This window comes from Pongo pygmaeus, chromosome 12 (genome assembly GCF_028885625.2).
Source record: "Pongo pygmaeus isolate AG05252 chromosome 12, NHGRI_mPonPyg2-v2.0_pri, whole genome shotgun sequence".
Taxonomy (NCBI): Eukaryota; Metazoa; Chordata; class Mammalia; order Primates; family Hominidae; genus Pongo; species Pongo pygmaeus.
This window is the reverse complement of record NC_072385.2, coordinates 124413246-124426284: the sequence shown is the minus strand read 5'-3', so window position 1 is coordinate 124426284 and position 13039 is coordinate 124413246. Positions and strand designations below refer to the sequence as shown.

General features: G+C 45.7%; 1 protein-coding gene across 1 annotated transcript in view; it reads right to left on the bottom strand.

Annotated features, from left to right (window-relative positions):
• YWHAQ (tyrosine 3-monooxygenase/tryptophan 5-monooxygenase activation protein theta) overlaps nt 1–8719 on the bottom strand; it is a 47420-nt gene extending 38701 nt beyond the window's left edge. The window contains exons 1-2 of the mRNA XM_054474423.2: nt 8448–8719; nt 7661–8036 (exon numbers count right to left, since the gene is read on the bottom strand). Of these exons, the coding sequence (XP_054330398.1) occupies nt 7661–7954 (294 nt within the window). The 5' untranslated portion in view covers nt 7955–8036; nt 8448–8719. The remainder of the gene's footprint in view (nt 1–7660; nt 8037–8447) is intronic.
• Nucleotides 8720–13039: the final 4320 nt, after the last annotated feature.

Sequence of the window (13039 nt, the reverse complement as noted above, 5' to 3'; positions counted from 1 at the left end):
TGTACCTACGCGTCTTGGCCCCATGCATCATTCCCTCTTGCGTAAACACCTAAGAGTGGAATTTCTAGGGGAGGAAAAACTTATAATAGGAAATTTTAAAGGTACACGGGAGAACAGAGAATAGTACAATGAATTCCAATTAAAGCCAGCTGCAACTATATTAATTCATAGACACTCCTGTTTCATCTGTATTCCCCCAATTACTTTGAAGTCCTAGGTATTATCATCATTTTGTCTTTAAATACTCAATATGCAAACAATGCTTTCAAATCTAGTAATTTATCATATTTATCACTGACTTATCTATGGATTAAGAGTTTAAAGTAGCAATGGATAAACTTTGCTTCTCTTCACATCTTTTAAATGATGTCTCTCTACCACCCCCCTGATATCCAGAAAGTCAATGGTATGAACTCAGATATGTTTTCTGTTGCCATGTGGAAAGAATTAGTGCTAAATACAAAAACTTGTCTTAATGATAAAAATAGAGAACATTAACATAGCCAACCAGATTTCCCAACTGCCAAAACAACACCTTGACTCAACTAATCCCATGCTATGGTATCATATTCTAAATTAAACTACATGAGACTTAAAAAGACTAGTTCTCTTAAGCAGTCCTTTGTGAGAAGGGAGACGGTCCTCATACATCCAATACTGAACAAGGAGATAACATGTTAAACCTTCTGGTCACCCCATTTTTGTTAGCCTTAAAAACTTGCTTGTGCTGGAAAGCGTTAGGGGAAATGAATGACCTTCTCAACCACTGCTGATGACAGTGTATACGCACACCTTTTCAGAAGGCTATCTGGAAAAAAACGCAAATCTTTTGATTTGGAAATTCCACGTCCGAGAACTTAAGTAAATCCTAGCATAAAGCATGCAACAACAATCTTCTTCCCAGGGTTGTTTGGAGAAAAATTGTTTACAGTGTTCACCACTGGGTTAAAAGTCTAAACCACGGCCGGGTGCGGTGGTTCACGCCTGTAATCCCAGCACTTTGGGAAGCTGAGGCGGGAGGATCACCTGAGGTCAGGAGTTTGAGACCAAACTGACCAACATGGAGAAACCTCGTCTCTACTAAAAATACAAAATTAGCCAGGTGTGGTGGTGCATGCCTATAATCCCAACTACTTGTGAGGCTGACGCAGGAGAATTGCTTGAACCCGGAGGCAGAGATTGAGGTGAACCAAGATTGCGCCACTGCACTCTAGCCTGGGCAACAAGAGCAAAACTCTGTCTCAAAAAAATAAATAAATAAAATAAAATAAAATAAAAAAAGTCTGAACCACAAATGCCAAGCTACTATGAAGGAGGGGAGTATATTTGCCATTTATCAATTTTCACTGCATCTAATAGATTTCAATATAATTGCAGTCTGTGCGAAGTCTTTAAAAGAGCAAATTCTCAGGGCTTTGGAGACAGCTATGAAAAAGTGGCACTTTGAAAATACAGCACCCAGCAGGACACAGTGGTTCACGCCTGTAATCTCAGCACTCTGGGTGGACTGCTTGAGCTCAGGAGTTCGAGACCAGCCTGGGCAACATGGCAAAACTTCATCTCTACAAAAAATACAAAAATTAGCCAGGCATAGCGGCAAGTGCCTGTAGTCCCAGCTACTCCGGATGCTGAGGTGGGAGGATGGCTCGAGCCCGGGAGGTGGAGGTTACAGTGAGCCCAGATGGCGCAACTGCACTCCAGCCTAGGCCACAGAGCCAGACTCTGTCTCAAAAATAAAAACAAATCAAACCAAACCAAACAAAAAATAGGACCCACTGAATAAGTTTCAGTAAGGTGAACTGTAGAGTTTGAACAGCATACACACAATAATGACAAGGGGGAAAATGACAAGTCTAGCTAGACAAAAGATTCAGGTAAGATACCAACACGTTAGGAAGAAGCCAAAGGACAGCATGACACAATCCAATACAACTTAATACAGCCCATTTTATTTATGGACTAATCCAAGTTATCTCAACCTTGGCATTATTGGCATGGGGGGGGGCTAGGGTCTTTGTTGGGGAGTGTCCTGTGCACCGCATGATGTTTAGCAGCATTCAGGCCTCTACCCACTAGACATGAGCAGCACCTTCCTTCCTCAAGTCTTAACCCAAAATGTCTCCAGATGTTGCCAAAATTCCGCTGGGGGCAGTGGGGAGTGGGTAAAATCACCTGGTTGAGTAACATCAACCTAACCTTAAACTTACAATATTCTATTCCACTCGTTTTTTTTTGAGACAAGAGTTTCGCTCTGTCGCCTAGGCTGGAGTGCAATGGCACGATCTCGCCTCACTGCAACCTCTGTCTTCCCGATTGTAGCAATTCGCCTCAGCCTCCCAAGTAACTGGGATTACAGGTGCCCGCCACTACACCAGGCTAATTTTTTGTATTTTTAGTAGAGACGGGGTTTCATCATGTTGCCCAGGCTGGTCTCGAACTCCTGACCTCAGGTGATCCACCTGCTTCGGCCTCCCAAAGTGCCAGGATTACAGGCGTGAGCCACCGTGCCCAGCCCATTTCATTCTTTAAAAAACAACAACAAAAACCCTGGCCGGGGCGCATCTCTACCAAAAATACAAAAAATTAGCCAGGCATGGTGGTGCATGCCTGTAATCCCAGCTACTCAGGAGGCTGAGGCAGGAGAATCGATTAAACCTGGGAGACAGAGGTTGCAGTGAGCTGAGATGGCGCCACTGTACCCCAGCCTGGGTGGCAGAGCAAGACTCCATCTCAAAAAAAAAAAAAAAAAAAAAAACCCCACACCCCCCAAAACTCTTGCCTTTAAGCAGCCTACAATCTAAGGGCAAAACCTGCAACGTCAATGAGTTTTTAAATCTTATTACAGTATTGGGTGTATAAGACAGTCTTCAATATTACAGACTGAGAGTTTTGCCCATCACAGATCTACCTTCCTCGTTAGAAGCATTAATGTCTTATATTTATTAAAATGCACAAATTCCTCAAAACAGAAATTCACACCATGGTCTTAAGTGAGCTGCCATGTACTTAGGGCCTACTGTGTTTCATGTCATAAGCAGTTACGCCACTTGGGTTCAAATCCTTGCTCTTAACACTTACTAGTTTTGTAATCTTGACCACATTACTAACTTCTTTATGCCTCATTTTCCTCAACTTTGAAACAGAGATACTATCAACCTACCTTAGGGGAGCAAAGTGAGTATAAAGTGCTTAAAATAGTGTTTAGTGTACAGTGAATACCTGGTAAATGTCAATTATGAGTCATTATTCTAACTACAAGCCTATAAAGGCAGGCACCATCATCATCAATTTACAGAAGAGAGAGAGTCTGAGGGATTAAGAAATTTGCCAGTGTCCACGAAAATAAAAGGTAATGGAGCAACGATTCAAAAATTGATTCAGAGCCCATACTTTTTCCATTGTGTCAATAAAACCACATTCAGATTCATTAACTATGAAGAAAAACATATCAGTGTTACTAAAAAATAATGACCAGAGTAAGACTTTTTTATTAAAAGAGATTAAATTTAAACACAACTAAATTCAAGCATACTACTCAATTAAGGTTACAAAGCTTTTACACTAAGTCAGACAACTTTCAGAGATTCTCTACATACTATTTTAACTCTCATTTTTAAAAATTGCAATATGCACTTTAGTTTCTGAAATTGTTTATGCATTATGCTGAAGCAATTTACTGAAATTCTACTAGAACTGATGTACAGGAGAGGATAATACGATGTCTAAGATAGAAATTATCTTGTATACACTCAAACTACCTGGTTCTTATTCCAAGGTCACTGACTTTGTAAATGACAGAGTTTGTTCCCAAGTCCCAGAGGGGTTTTGTGAACACCTCTAACTTTTTCCATTTGCCCTTCCCTCACACCCAAGTTCTTCTTAATGACTCCTAAACATCTTACCTGTAATATTTAAGCCCAGGGTTTTGTTTTTGTTCTCAGAGTCTCGCTCTGTGGCCCAGGCTGGAGTGCAGTGGCGCATCTCGGCTCACTGCAACCCTTCGCCTCCCGGATTCAGGCGATTCTCCTGCCTCAGCCTCCCGAGTAGCCGAAACTACAGGCATGTGCCACCATACCTGGCTAATTTTTTTGTATTTTTAGTAGAGACGGGGTTTCACCATGTTGGCCAGGTTAGTCTCCAACTCCTGACCTCAGGTGATCCACCAGCCTTGGCCTCCCAATGTGCTGGGATTACAGGCATGAGCCACCACATCCAGCCAAAGCCCAGTTTTTTTGTCTAAATTTTGCTCTTCCCAACACTCAGTAAGATCACCAACGACTTCTGCCTCACTTCTTTCTGAAGCCATTTCCCTAAAGTCACCAGTTTTCAACCTATCATGTATTCTTCAATCTGGACTTTAAAAACTACTCATTTAAGAGGTGGAAGGATGTCAGAGCAGAGCAGAATGGCTAGGACCTACATCACTCTACAGCCCCAAACTATGAGAACTCGAAGAGACTTAGAAAGTTTAGCCCAAAGTCTTTGGTTTTACAATGACACTGAGAGACAGCTCTAACTGGATGAAATCTTCTCTCCTCTCATCTTACAGAGTTTGGTTCACTTATAGTTCTTTACTCTTGGATTTTAACATTTTTTTCTGCTTCCATGGTTCAGTAACCTCTTTCAATACTGTGATTATCAAAAGGGTTGAGAGTTGTTCACAGTTATTTTGAATACATGGTTCAAGTAATTCTGCCCCAACCTACTCTATGAAAGGGAAAAGAAGAGGCTGAGAATATCTGCTCTTTTCTATCAAAAATTTGGCTATCCTTTATGTTACTTTAACTAGTCTTCTATAATCACCAAGTTAGTCTCACCTCCTCTACACCAAATCTTTCTTCCTGTTCACCAAAGGAAAAAAAGAAAACCCTATATTAGCATGCATGTTCAAAAACTTTAGGTGTTACTCTACTTTCCTACACTCCTTATTAAATTACTAACTCATCAATTATCACTTGTCTTATAACTTCCTTGTCTGTCAGTTCAGATCACAGACTGGTTAGTCAGCACTCAAACCACGAATTCTAGATGCTGCTACATGTACAGTGGTGCTGACATCTGTAATCCCAGGACTCTGGGAGGCCAAGTCATGAAGACGGCTTGATGCCAGAAGTTCAAGACCAGCCTGGGTGTAACAAGACCCCATCTCTACAATAAATAAATAAAACTTTAAAAAAAACCAGTTTCCCATCAACCAAATGAAGAAACCCCCCTTACTCCAACCTTCTATAAATGATGCCTGCCTTCCTTTCCAGGCTTGTCTCCTGCAACAACTCTACACATGAACTCTGCTCCAGCCACGCCGACACATTTTTCCCTGAACAAGCCCTATCCCGGATATTCCTTCGGCCTTTAATACTGACACCTCCGCCAGCCTCTTCCCTCAATGTTCACCCCAAAAAAACGGTATCTTTGTGAAGCCTTTTCAAAAGTTTCTATTTCCTTCAGACTACATAGCACTGTGTTCATTAACCATCTGATGGGAATATTGTGTTATTTATGTTTGTGTATCTCTCACATGCTCTCTAAATTATAAATCATCAGAGGGCAAAATCCACGGTTCTGTTTTGTTCTTCCCCATATTGCTCAGAGCACAGTGCCTGGCACACAGAAAGCTCTCAATACAGTTGCCAACTTGAAGAAGTGCTTTCCCAAGATATTTTTTATAGGTTGGCCACCAAGCCCCAGTTAGCCTCTTAAGCCATTTTATGAATTTTTCATTTATGCCTTGGTGTCTCGGATTCATCAAGCTAAACTATTCTATTTCTTCTCAGCATATAAAAGAGACTGTCCTAAATTCAGGGGTTGTCCTCATTGAAATGGTCTGTATGAAAGTTCTATTCTAATAACACCTGGTCTCTCTCTCAAGCTACATATCAACTAAGCAAACCTCTTCCCCGACTTATGCCATCATAAAAAGCAGAATTTATAAGAGCCACAAAATAAAACGAATATTCCTTTGGCTCAGAGTCACCTTGCTCGAGAACAAGAAAAATCATGCGGTGATTCTGAATTGCTTCATGGTAACTAACTGAAAAGTAATAAACTGAACAGAAAGAGACTGAAATATGCTGTGAGAGCACCCAAAATACATATATAGAAAACCTTAACATACGGAATTCTTATGAGTCTTCCCTTGGTAACAGACAATGCTGTTAACAGCCATTACCATATGTTACTCAAGTTAAAGTCTACCATTACTTTCAAGTTGGCAAAATTTTTTAATACGAGCAATTCAGTCCAAAAACTTTTTACAAGTGCTTCTTCAATGCCAAGCAGGGACTGGAAGCTAAGAGCACACGGAAGAATACAACAAAGTTTTGACTTCATAAAGTAAATAATCTCAAGTTTTCTCCACTTTAGTACACACTCTGTCTACATTACTTTCTTTGCCTCTTTACCAGTTATTTCCATCAGCCATGATTTTGTCAGGATCGCCTGTCATCGTATTAGAAAAACAGATGGGTTAAAAAAGTTTCGTGGATTTTTTTTTTAAACAAGGGGTGGGGAACATATTCCCTGCCCCACCATTCTGATGAGATGAAGAAAGAAGGCTTGGGGGGTGGGGGAGGGGGCCAGGGAGAAATTATTTCTTCCATTCCCTTTCGAAAAATCGCCAGTCTAGTATGCTTGTCTATCAAAGCCCACCTAAAATATGATGTGCACAAACACATTAAAAATAAGTAGGCCTCTTGTAAAAGTGACACTTAAAGAAAGGCAAACCATATCAGATCATTTCCCATTTTATTCATAGAAATGACTCTTTGCAGCACTGAAACATTTAAAAACACTCCTGGATATAATGCTGGTATTTCAATTTTAAAAACTTATCCTACGGATCAAAAGATCCATGCAATGACAAAGCTAAAAATGTTCTCTCTCACTAATAAGAGTGAATCACAGCAGCCACCTACTCCACCCAACAATCGTCCTTGCTAAGACTGGACAGTTCAAAACCTGGAAAGCTTTCCTTGTCTGCTCCACACTGGAAACGAATTCACTTCAACACTCGTGTCTAAGCACAGGTGTGCAACAGCAAGGAAATGTTATTAAATGTTGAAATTTACCAGGACATTGTGTTCTTCAGATACAGCTGTGTCCTTTTCACATTTCTCGAACTCCCCTCCTCTCCTGTTTGTGGGGGGTGGGAGGGGGAGCGCAACAGATACTCTTACTTGAAAAATAAAGTATCTGTTCAGATTTTCGAAGTAAATTTCCATTACTGGGTTTGGGAAAAAATCTCTACTACATTGTCTGTAACAAAAAGGTGCCCGCGCCTTCTTTCAACTGCCTGAAGCTTGTGAACCGACTCAATACATTTAAAGGGCTCACAGATCTCAGGACGCAGTCTCCCCACACAAGAAACTTAAAAACGCCTTTCAGTCTCGCAAAGACCTACTTGGATGTTTCCAAGTTCTATCGTTTGGTAGCTACCCAGCATCTGGGCTGGGAAAAAAAAAAGGACTTATCCTTGGAAAAGCGGCTTCTTGAGTCTCAAGAACCGGAGGGACACAGTAGGGAAGTCAGGGCTCACCTGAAACCCTCCACCTCGGCAGACAGTCCGGCAAGCCCCGGCTCACGTTTCTTTCCGTGCCCGCGAAACTCTCAATGAAAAGCATCTCACAAAAGGCCTCCCTTGCTCCCCGCGCCGAGAACTCACCAGGACCGTGGTGCAGATGGATCTCAGCTCGGACTCCACTTTCTCCCGATAGTCCTTAATCAGCTGCAACTTCTTGTCGGAGGTGTCGGTCTTCTGCTCGATGCTAGAGATGACCCTCCAGGCGGACCTGCGGCCCCCGACCACGTTCTTGTAGGCCACGGAGAGCAGGTTGCGCTCCTCGTTGGACAGCTCGGCGCCCTGCTCGGTCACTGCCTTCATGCAGGTGGCCATGTCATCGTAGCGCTCGGCCTGCTCGGCCAGCTTGGCCTTCTGGATCAGCTCAGTCTTCTCCATGGCGGGCGCGGGGCCGGGGCCGGGGCGGAGGGCGAGGAGAGCGAGGGCTAGCGCCGACCCGGAGCGGGAGGAGCCTCGAGAGCTGCGGAGGGGCGGGGCGGCGAGGCGAGGCGAGAACAAAAAGCAGACAGGGAGCGCCGTCAGACAATGCGGCCCGCCGCCCGCTTTTGTCTCCCGCACACGCGGCCGCTTGAATTTCCCTCTCCCCCGCCCCCGCCCCCGCTGGGCGCCCGGGGAGGCCGCGGCCCGCGGCTGGAGGAGGCGGGGGCGGCGCGGAGGCCCCGCGCGCAGGGAGCCCGAGCCGCGGCCGCTCCCACCACCCCCGCCCGGCCGGCCCAAGATGGAAGCGACCGTTGGCCCCGCACCTTCCCGCCCGGAGCCGTCCCTGAGGGGAGCGGCATCGACAGCCGGCTGCTCTCAAGGGCGGCACCTCCGCCCGGCCCTCAATCCCAGCGCGGCCGGAGGAGGCCCACGGGCCGACCCAGGCGCTCACCTTCACGTCTCCGCGGCCGCGACGCGAGTCCCACCACTTTGATCTGCTTTTGGCTTTAGCTGAGGACCCTCCCGTCTCAGCCTACCCCGGAGCCGAGGGGCGGTCCACCGCCCAATGATGCGCCGAGCTTGCGCCGAGAGTCCCGCCCCCGGCGCGCCGCTGGCCAATGAGAACCGAGCGCGCGGAAGGGGGCGAGGGGAGCGGGGCGGGAGGGAACGCGGAGGCTAGGAGGGTGGGTCGGCGCGGGGAAGTTCGGTTGGCCGGCAGGCTGCGGCTTCGGCCACGGGGTTTCCTCCAATTAGATCCAGGGTAAAAGGACGTCACTGTTGCCATGGCGATGCCGTTACCAACTCCCCTCAGCCTCCCCGCCACCCCGGCACTTCTGGGTGCGGCACGAGACCCAGAGGCGCGCACGACCGACCTCCGAGGCGGCAGCTGCGTCTCCCGCTGCGGATGGTGCATTGCATCTTAAGGGCTCTGGCCGAGGCTGGACTTCGGAGGGTGACATATTCAGCTGTTTTAGAGCACGGGGGCCTTTCTTTCCTCCACCTTTCTATCCGTGACAAAGGTTTGGATCCCAAGACACTAAACCCAGACCTTAATGACGTTGCCATTAGGGTTCCGAATTAAGCAAACCGCATCCCCATTAAAGAAGAATTGATTCCTGGAGACAGTGGCTTCAGTATGGCATTTACATGATAAATTCAAGTTTTCAGGTGGGCATCCTAAAACAAAAAATTCCCTTGTGAAAAGGTAGGTCCCAGAACATCCAGGGGAGTTTCTCTGACAATGCCAAGTATTGTGGTTTTCTTTAAAATGGGAAATGGCATTAAGCACAATTTGCAGGAAAACACCTATTACTACCCCTTCCCACTCCCCCCAAAAAAACCCTGCCCATAACATCTCTCCCCGCAAAAAAAGCAATTTTTATGTATCTTTCAGGCTTTCCAGGTTATGCATCTAAATACATCATTTTTCACATCATTGTCACATGTGCACACGCTTTTTGTTTCTGGTATTATTTGTGAGAGGACACTTGAAAAGCTGAAATCCTCTCCCTGGATGTTGATTTCTGATTTTCTCCTCCTGGGGAACACCCTGCTGAAGTGAGAAAGATTCCCCCAGGCCCCTCCCATTCAGGGTCGTCCCTGGCAGCTCCCTTTCCTCTTAAACCACTCCTGTCTCTCCTGGCACTTCCCCAGTTCCCCAACTCCATCCAGGTAGGGTGGCTGCCCTGCCCGTCTGGCGCGTGGCCTCTGTGCCATCTTAAGATGAGAATTGCCCTCTGGGTTCACGCTGCTATGATCCTGATTCCAGCAGGTCTAAGGAGAATGGATCATAGAAGGCCCAAGAATGCCACAGGCAAAAAAGAATTTCCCATTTTGAGTGGAGACTGGAGCGAATCCGGAGAATCTCTAGAATGGGAGATTTGAGAGTGCAGACAGATGGGAGGAGAAGGTGCCGACTTTCCAGAAATTCAGACTCCCTCTTGACTGCCCCTCCCTGTCCTGACTTGTGAAGGTTGCTTTGTGCTTTGACAGACAGGAGCGGCCTGGATTGGAAAGGGCCTGTGTCTTAATGCAGAAATGCCTTACTATGTTCCAGCCTTCTAATGGAGGGCCCTGCTGTTATTTCTGGAATCCCTGGGGCCCTGCTACAGACACATGAGTGTTTCTGGCCCTGTGGGCTGGGGTGGAGCTGGACACCGAGAAATCCCAATGGAAAGAATTTGCATGTGGAAGGTCAGATAAAATGCCTTCTGTATGACCAGTGAATTTCAAGCTCACCAAAATTAGAGGCAACCCGGGCAAGGGGAGAAGCCAGTGGAGGTGGATGGGGGATAGAGACCCTGGAGAGGAAACTGTCAGGGGATGGAACCTCTGTGGTAGAGAGGGGCTACCAGAAGGAGCAAGCACACTAAATTCTTTGTCAGGAAGTCTAGGCTGTGCTGTGGTCTCCCCCAGTGACCTTGGGCAAGTTTTTTTGCTGCTTTCTATACCTTAGTCTCTGAAATTTCTGCTTTCATTCGATCAAGTATTTATTGAACACCAACTCATCTAGTTGCAGTCATCTGGAATCATGGGTAAAAACTGCTTCCAACCAATGACACAGTATAAAATTGCATTTTAGGAAGATTCAGAGGACCCTCTGCATAGCTAAAGGCTTCTGTGCCTGAAAGAACTCGAGTTGGAGAGAAATAAGGCTCTGGGAACTTGAAGTCCCTGGACACAGAAAGAGCTAACGTGTTGAGTGATTGCATGTGTCAAGCACTATTTTAAGTCTTTTGCAAGAATTAACTTATCCAATCTGCTTAATGCAACTACAAAGTAGGTGTTATTATGCTCAACATCTCTATTTCACAGACAAGGAAATTAAGGCACAGGGTAGTCAAGCATGACGTACAGGGCCACACAGCTAGAGAGCGGCAGAACTGGGATATGGACCCCATGCAGTTTGGGTGCCAAAGCCCATCTTTTTAACCACTGCTGAGGCTGCCTCACCAAGTCTGCCCAGATCTCTGCTAGATGCTATAGAGATCCTAGGACGGATCAGACCAGCCTCTGTCTTCTAGGAGTTGCACCCTAGTGAATATGAAACCTGTTAAGCATCACATCCAACATACTGGGAAGAAGTGCAGGGAACAGACAGCTAGCAAAGGGAGTACTGAGAAATTATTACTTTATTTATGAAGTTCTTATTATTTTTTCTAAGTTAACTGGTATGAAGAAGCTCCTGGAACAAAAAGGAGCACATTAACATGGAGCCAGAAGACCCTAAATTCCAGCCCTGCTGTTTATATGTGATTTGACCTTGGATACCTTGATCTTCTCTGAAACTCAGTTCCCTCTACCTGTAATCTATAAAAATAATCCCAGCTGGGCACAGTGGCTCATGTCTGTAATCCCAACACTTTGGGAGGTCGAGGTGGGTGGATTGCTTGAGCCCAAGAGTTCCAGACCAGTGTAGGCAACATGGCAAGAACCTGTCTCTACAAAAAATATAAAAATTAGCTGGGTGTGGTGGCGTATGCGTGTAGTCCCAGCTACACGGGAGGCTGACATGGGAGGATCGCCTGAGGCCAGAAGGTCGAGGCTGGCGTGAGCCATGATTGCACCACTGCACTCCAGCCTAGGCAACAGAGTGAGACCCTGTCTCAAAAATCATCATCATCATCATCATCATCATCATCATCATCATCATCGCTACATCAAAGAGTTGTTTGGAGATTAGATGAGCTGTCACATAGGAAAATGCTGAGCATATAGCAAGTGTTCAGTAAGTAGTGTTTTCTTTTTTCCTTCTTTCCCTCTGCTTGGGGATGGGGTACGGCGCTGGGGGGATGCTATCCTGCTGCAAGGAGTGTTAGAACTTTATTAAATGTTTAGTGAAAGCTTATCTCTTGAATCATTGTTGTAATTAGTGCAGTTAATGGTCTACAGAATGGCTACATTCCATGTACATTTCAGAATGAATGAGTCCTTCAGGTTGAGCTCACTCTCATAAATCGTTTCAGTGATTTATTTGCTCAGACCAGTGGATCATCAGAAACTTCTTCCTTTCCTGCCATACGGCAGCTAGTTTAGTGACAAGCAAACATCTGAGTGGGATTTTTTACCCAAACTCTTCATGTAATTATTATCGGTGCTTCTGTGCAATGGGCAGAGAAAGAGTTGCCCCCCGCCCCCCGCTCTGGCCTATGGGTGCTAAATGAGGTTTCGTAGAGTCACACACAGGCGGGGAAATCAAGGGAGCCTGGTCAAGAAAGTTCTTCTACATATTCCTTAGTTTGAAACTTGATTCACTTTGTTCAGGGTGATGGTTAGTTGCATGTGTCAACTTGGTGGGTCACAATGCCCAGATACTTAGTCAAACACTATTTTGGGTGTTTCTGTAAGGGTGTTTTTGGATGAGATTAACATTTAAATCGGTGGACTTTGTTGTTGGTGGTGGTTTTTTTGGTTTTGTTTTTTGAGACAGAGTCTCTGTCACCCAGGCTGGAGCGCGGTGGTGTGATCTTGGCTCACTGCAGCCTCCACCTCCCTGGTTCAAGCGATTCTCCTGCCTCAGCCTCCCGAGTGGCTGGAATTATAGGCATGAACCACCACACCTGGCTAATTTTTGTATTTTTAGTAGAGACGGGGTTTCATCATGTTGGCCAGGCTAGTCTCGAACTCCTGACCTCAAGTGATCCACCTGCCTCAGCCTCCCAAAGTGCTAGGATTACAGGCATGAGCCGCTGTGCCTGGCCTAAATCGGTAGACTTTGAATAAGCAGTTTGCACTCCCTAATGTGGGTGGGCCTCATCAAATCAGAAACCTGAAAAGAACACACAAAGAACATCCTTATTTGAGCAAGAGGGAATTCTCCAGCAGACTGCCTTCAGACTCCATCCGAAGCGGCGGCCCTTCCTGGGTCCCCCATAGATGGCTTTAGAACTGGAGAGGGAACATGAGCTCTCCTGGGTCTACAGCCTGCTGGCCTGCAGGTTTTGAACTTGCCAGCATCCATAACTGTGTGAGCAAATTCCTTATAATAAATCTCTCTCTCTACACACATACACATACATATAAATACATGTGTGTATTGTTGAA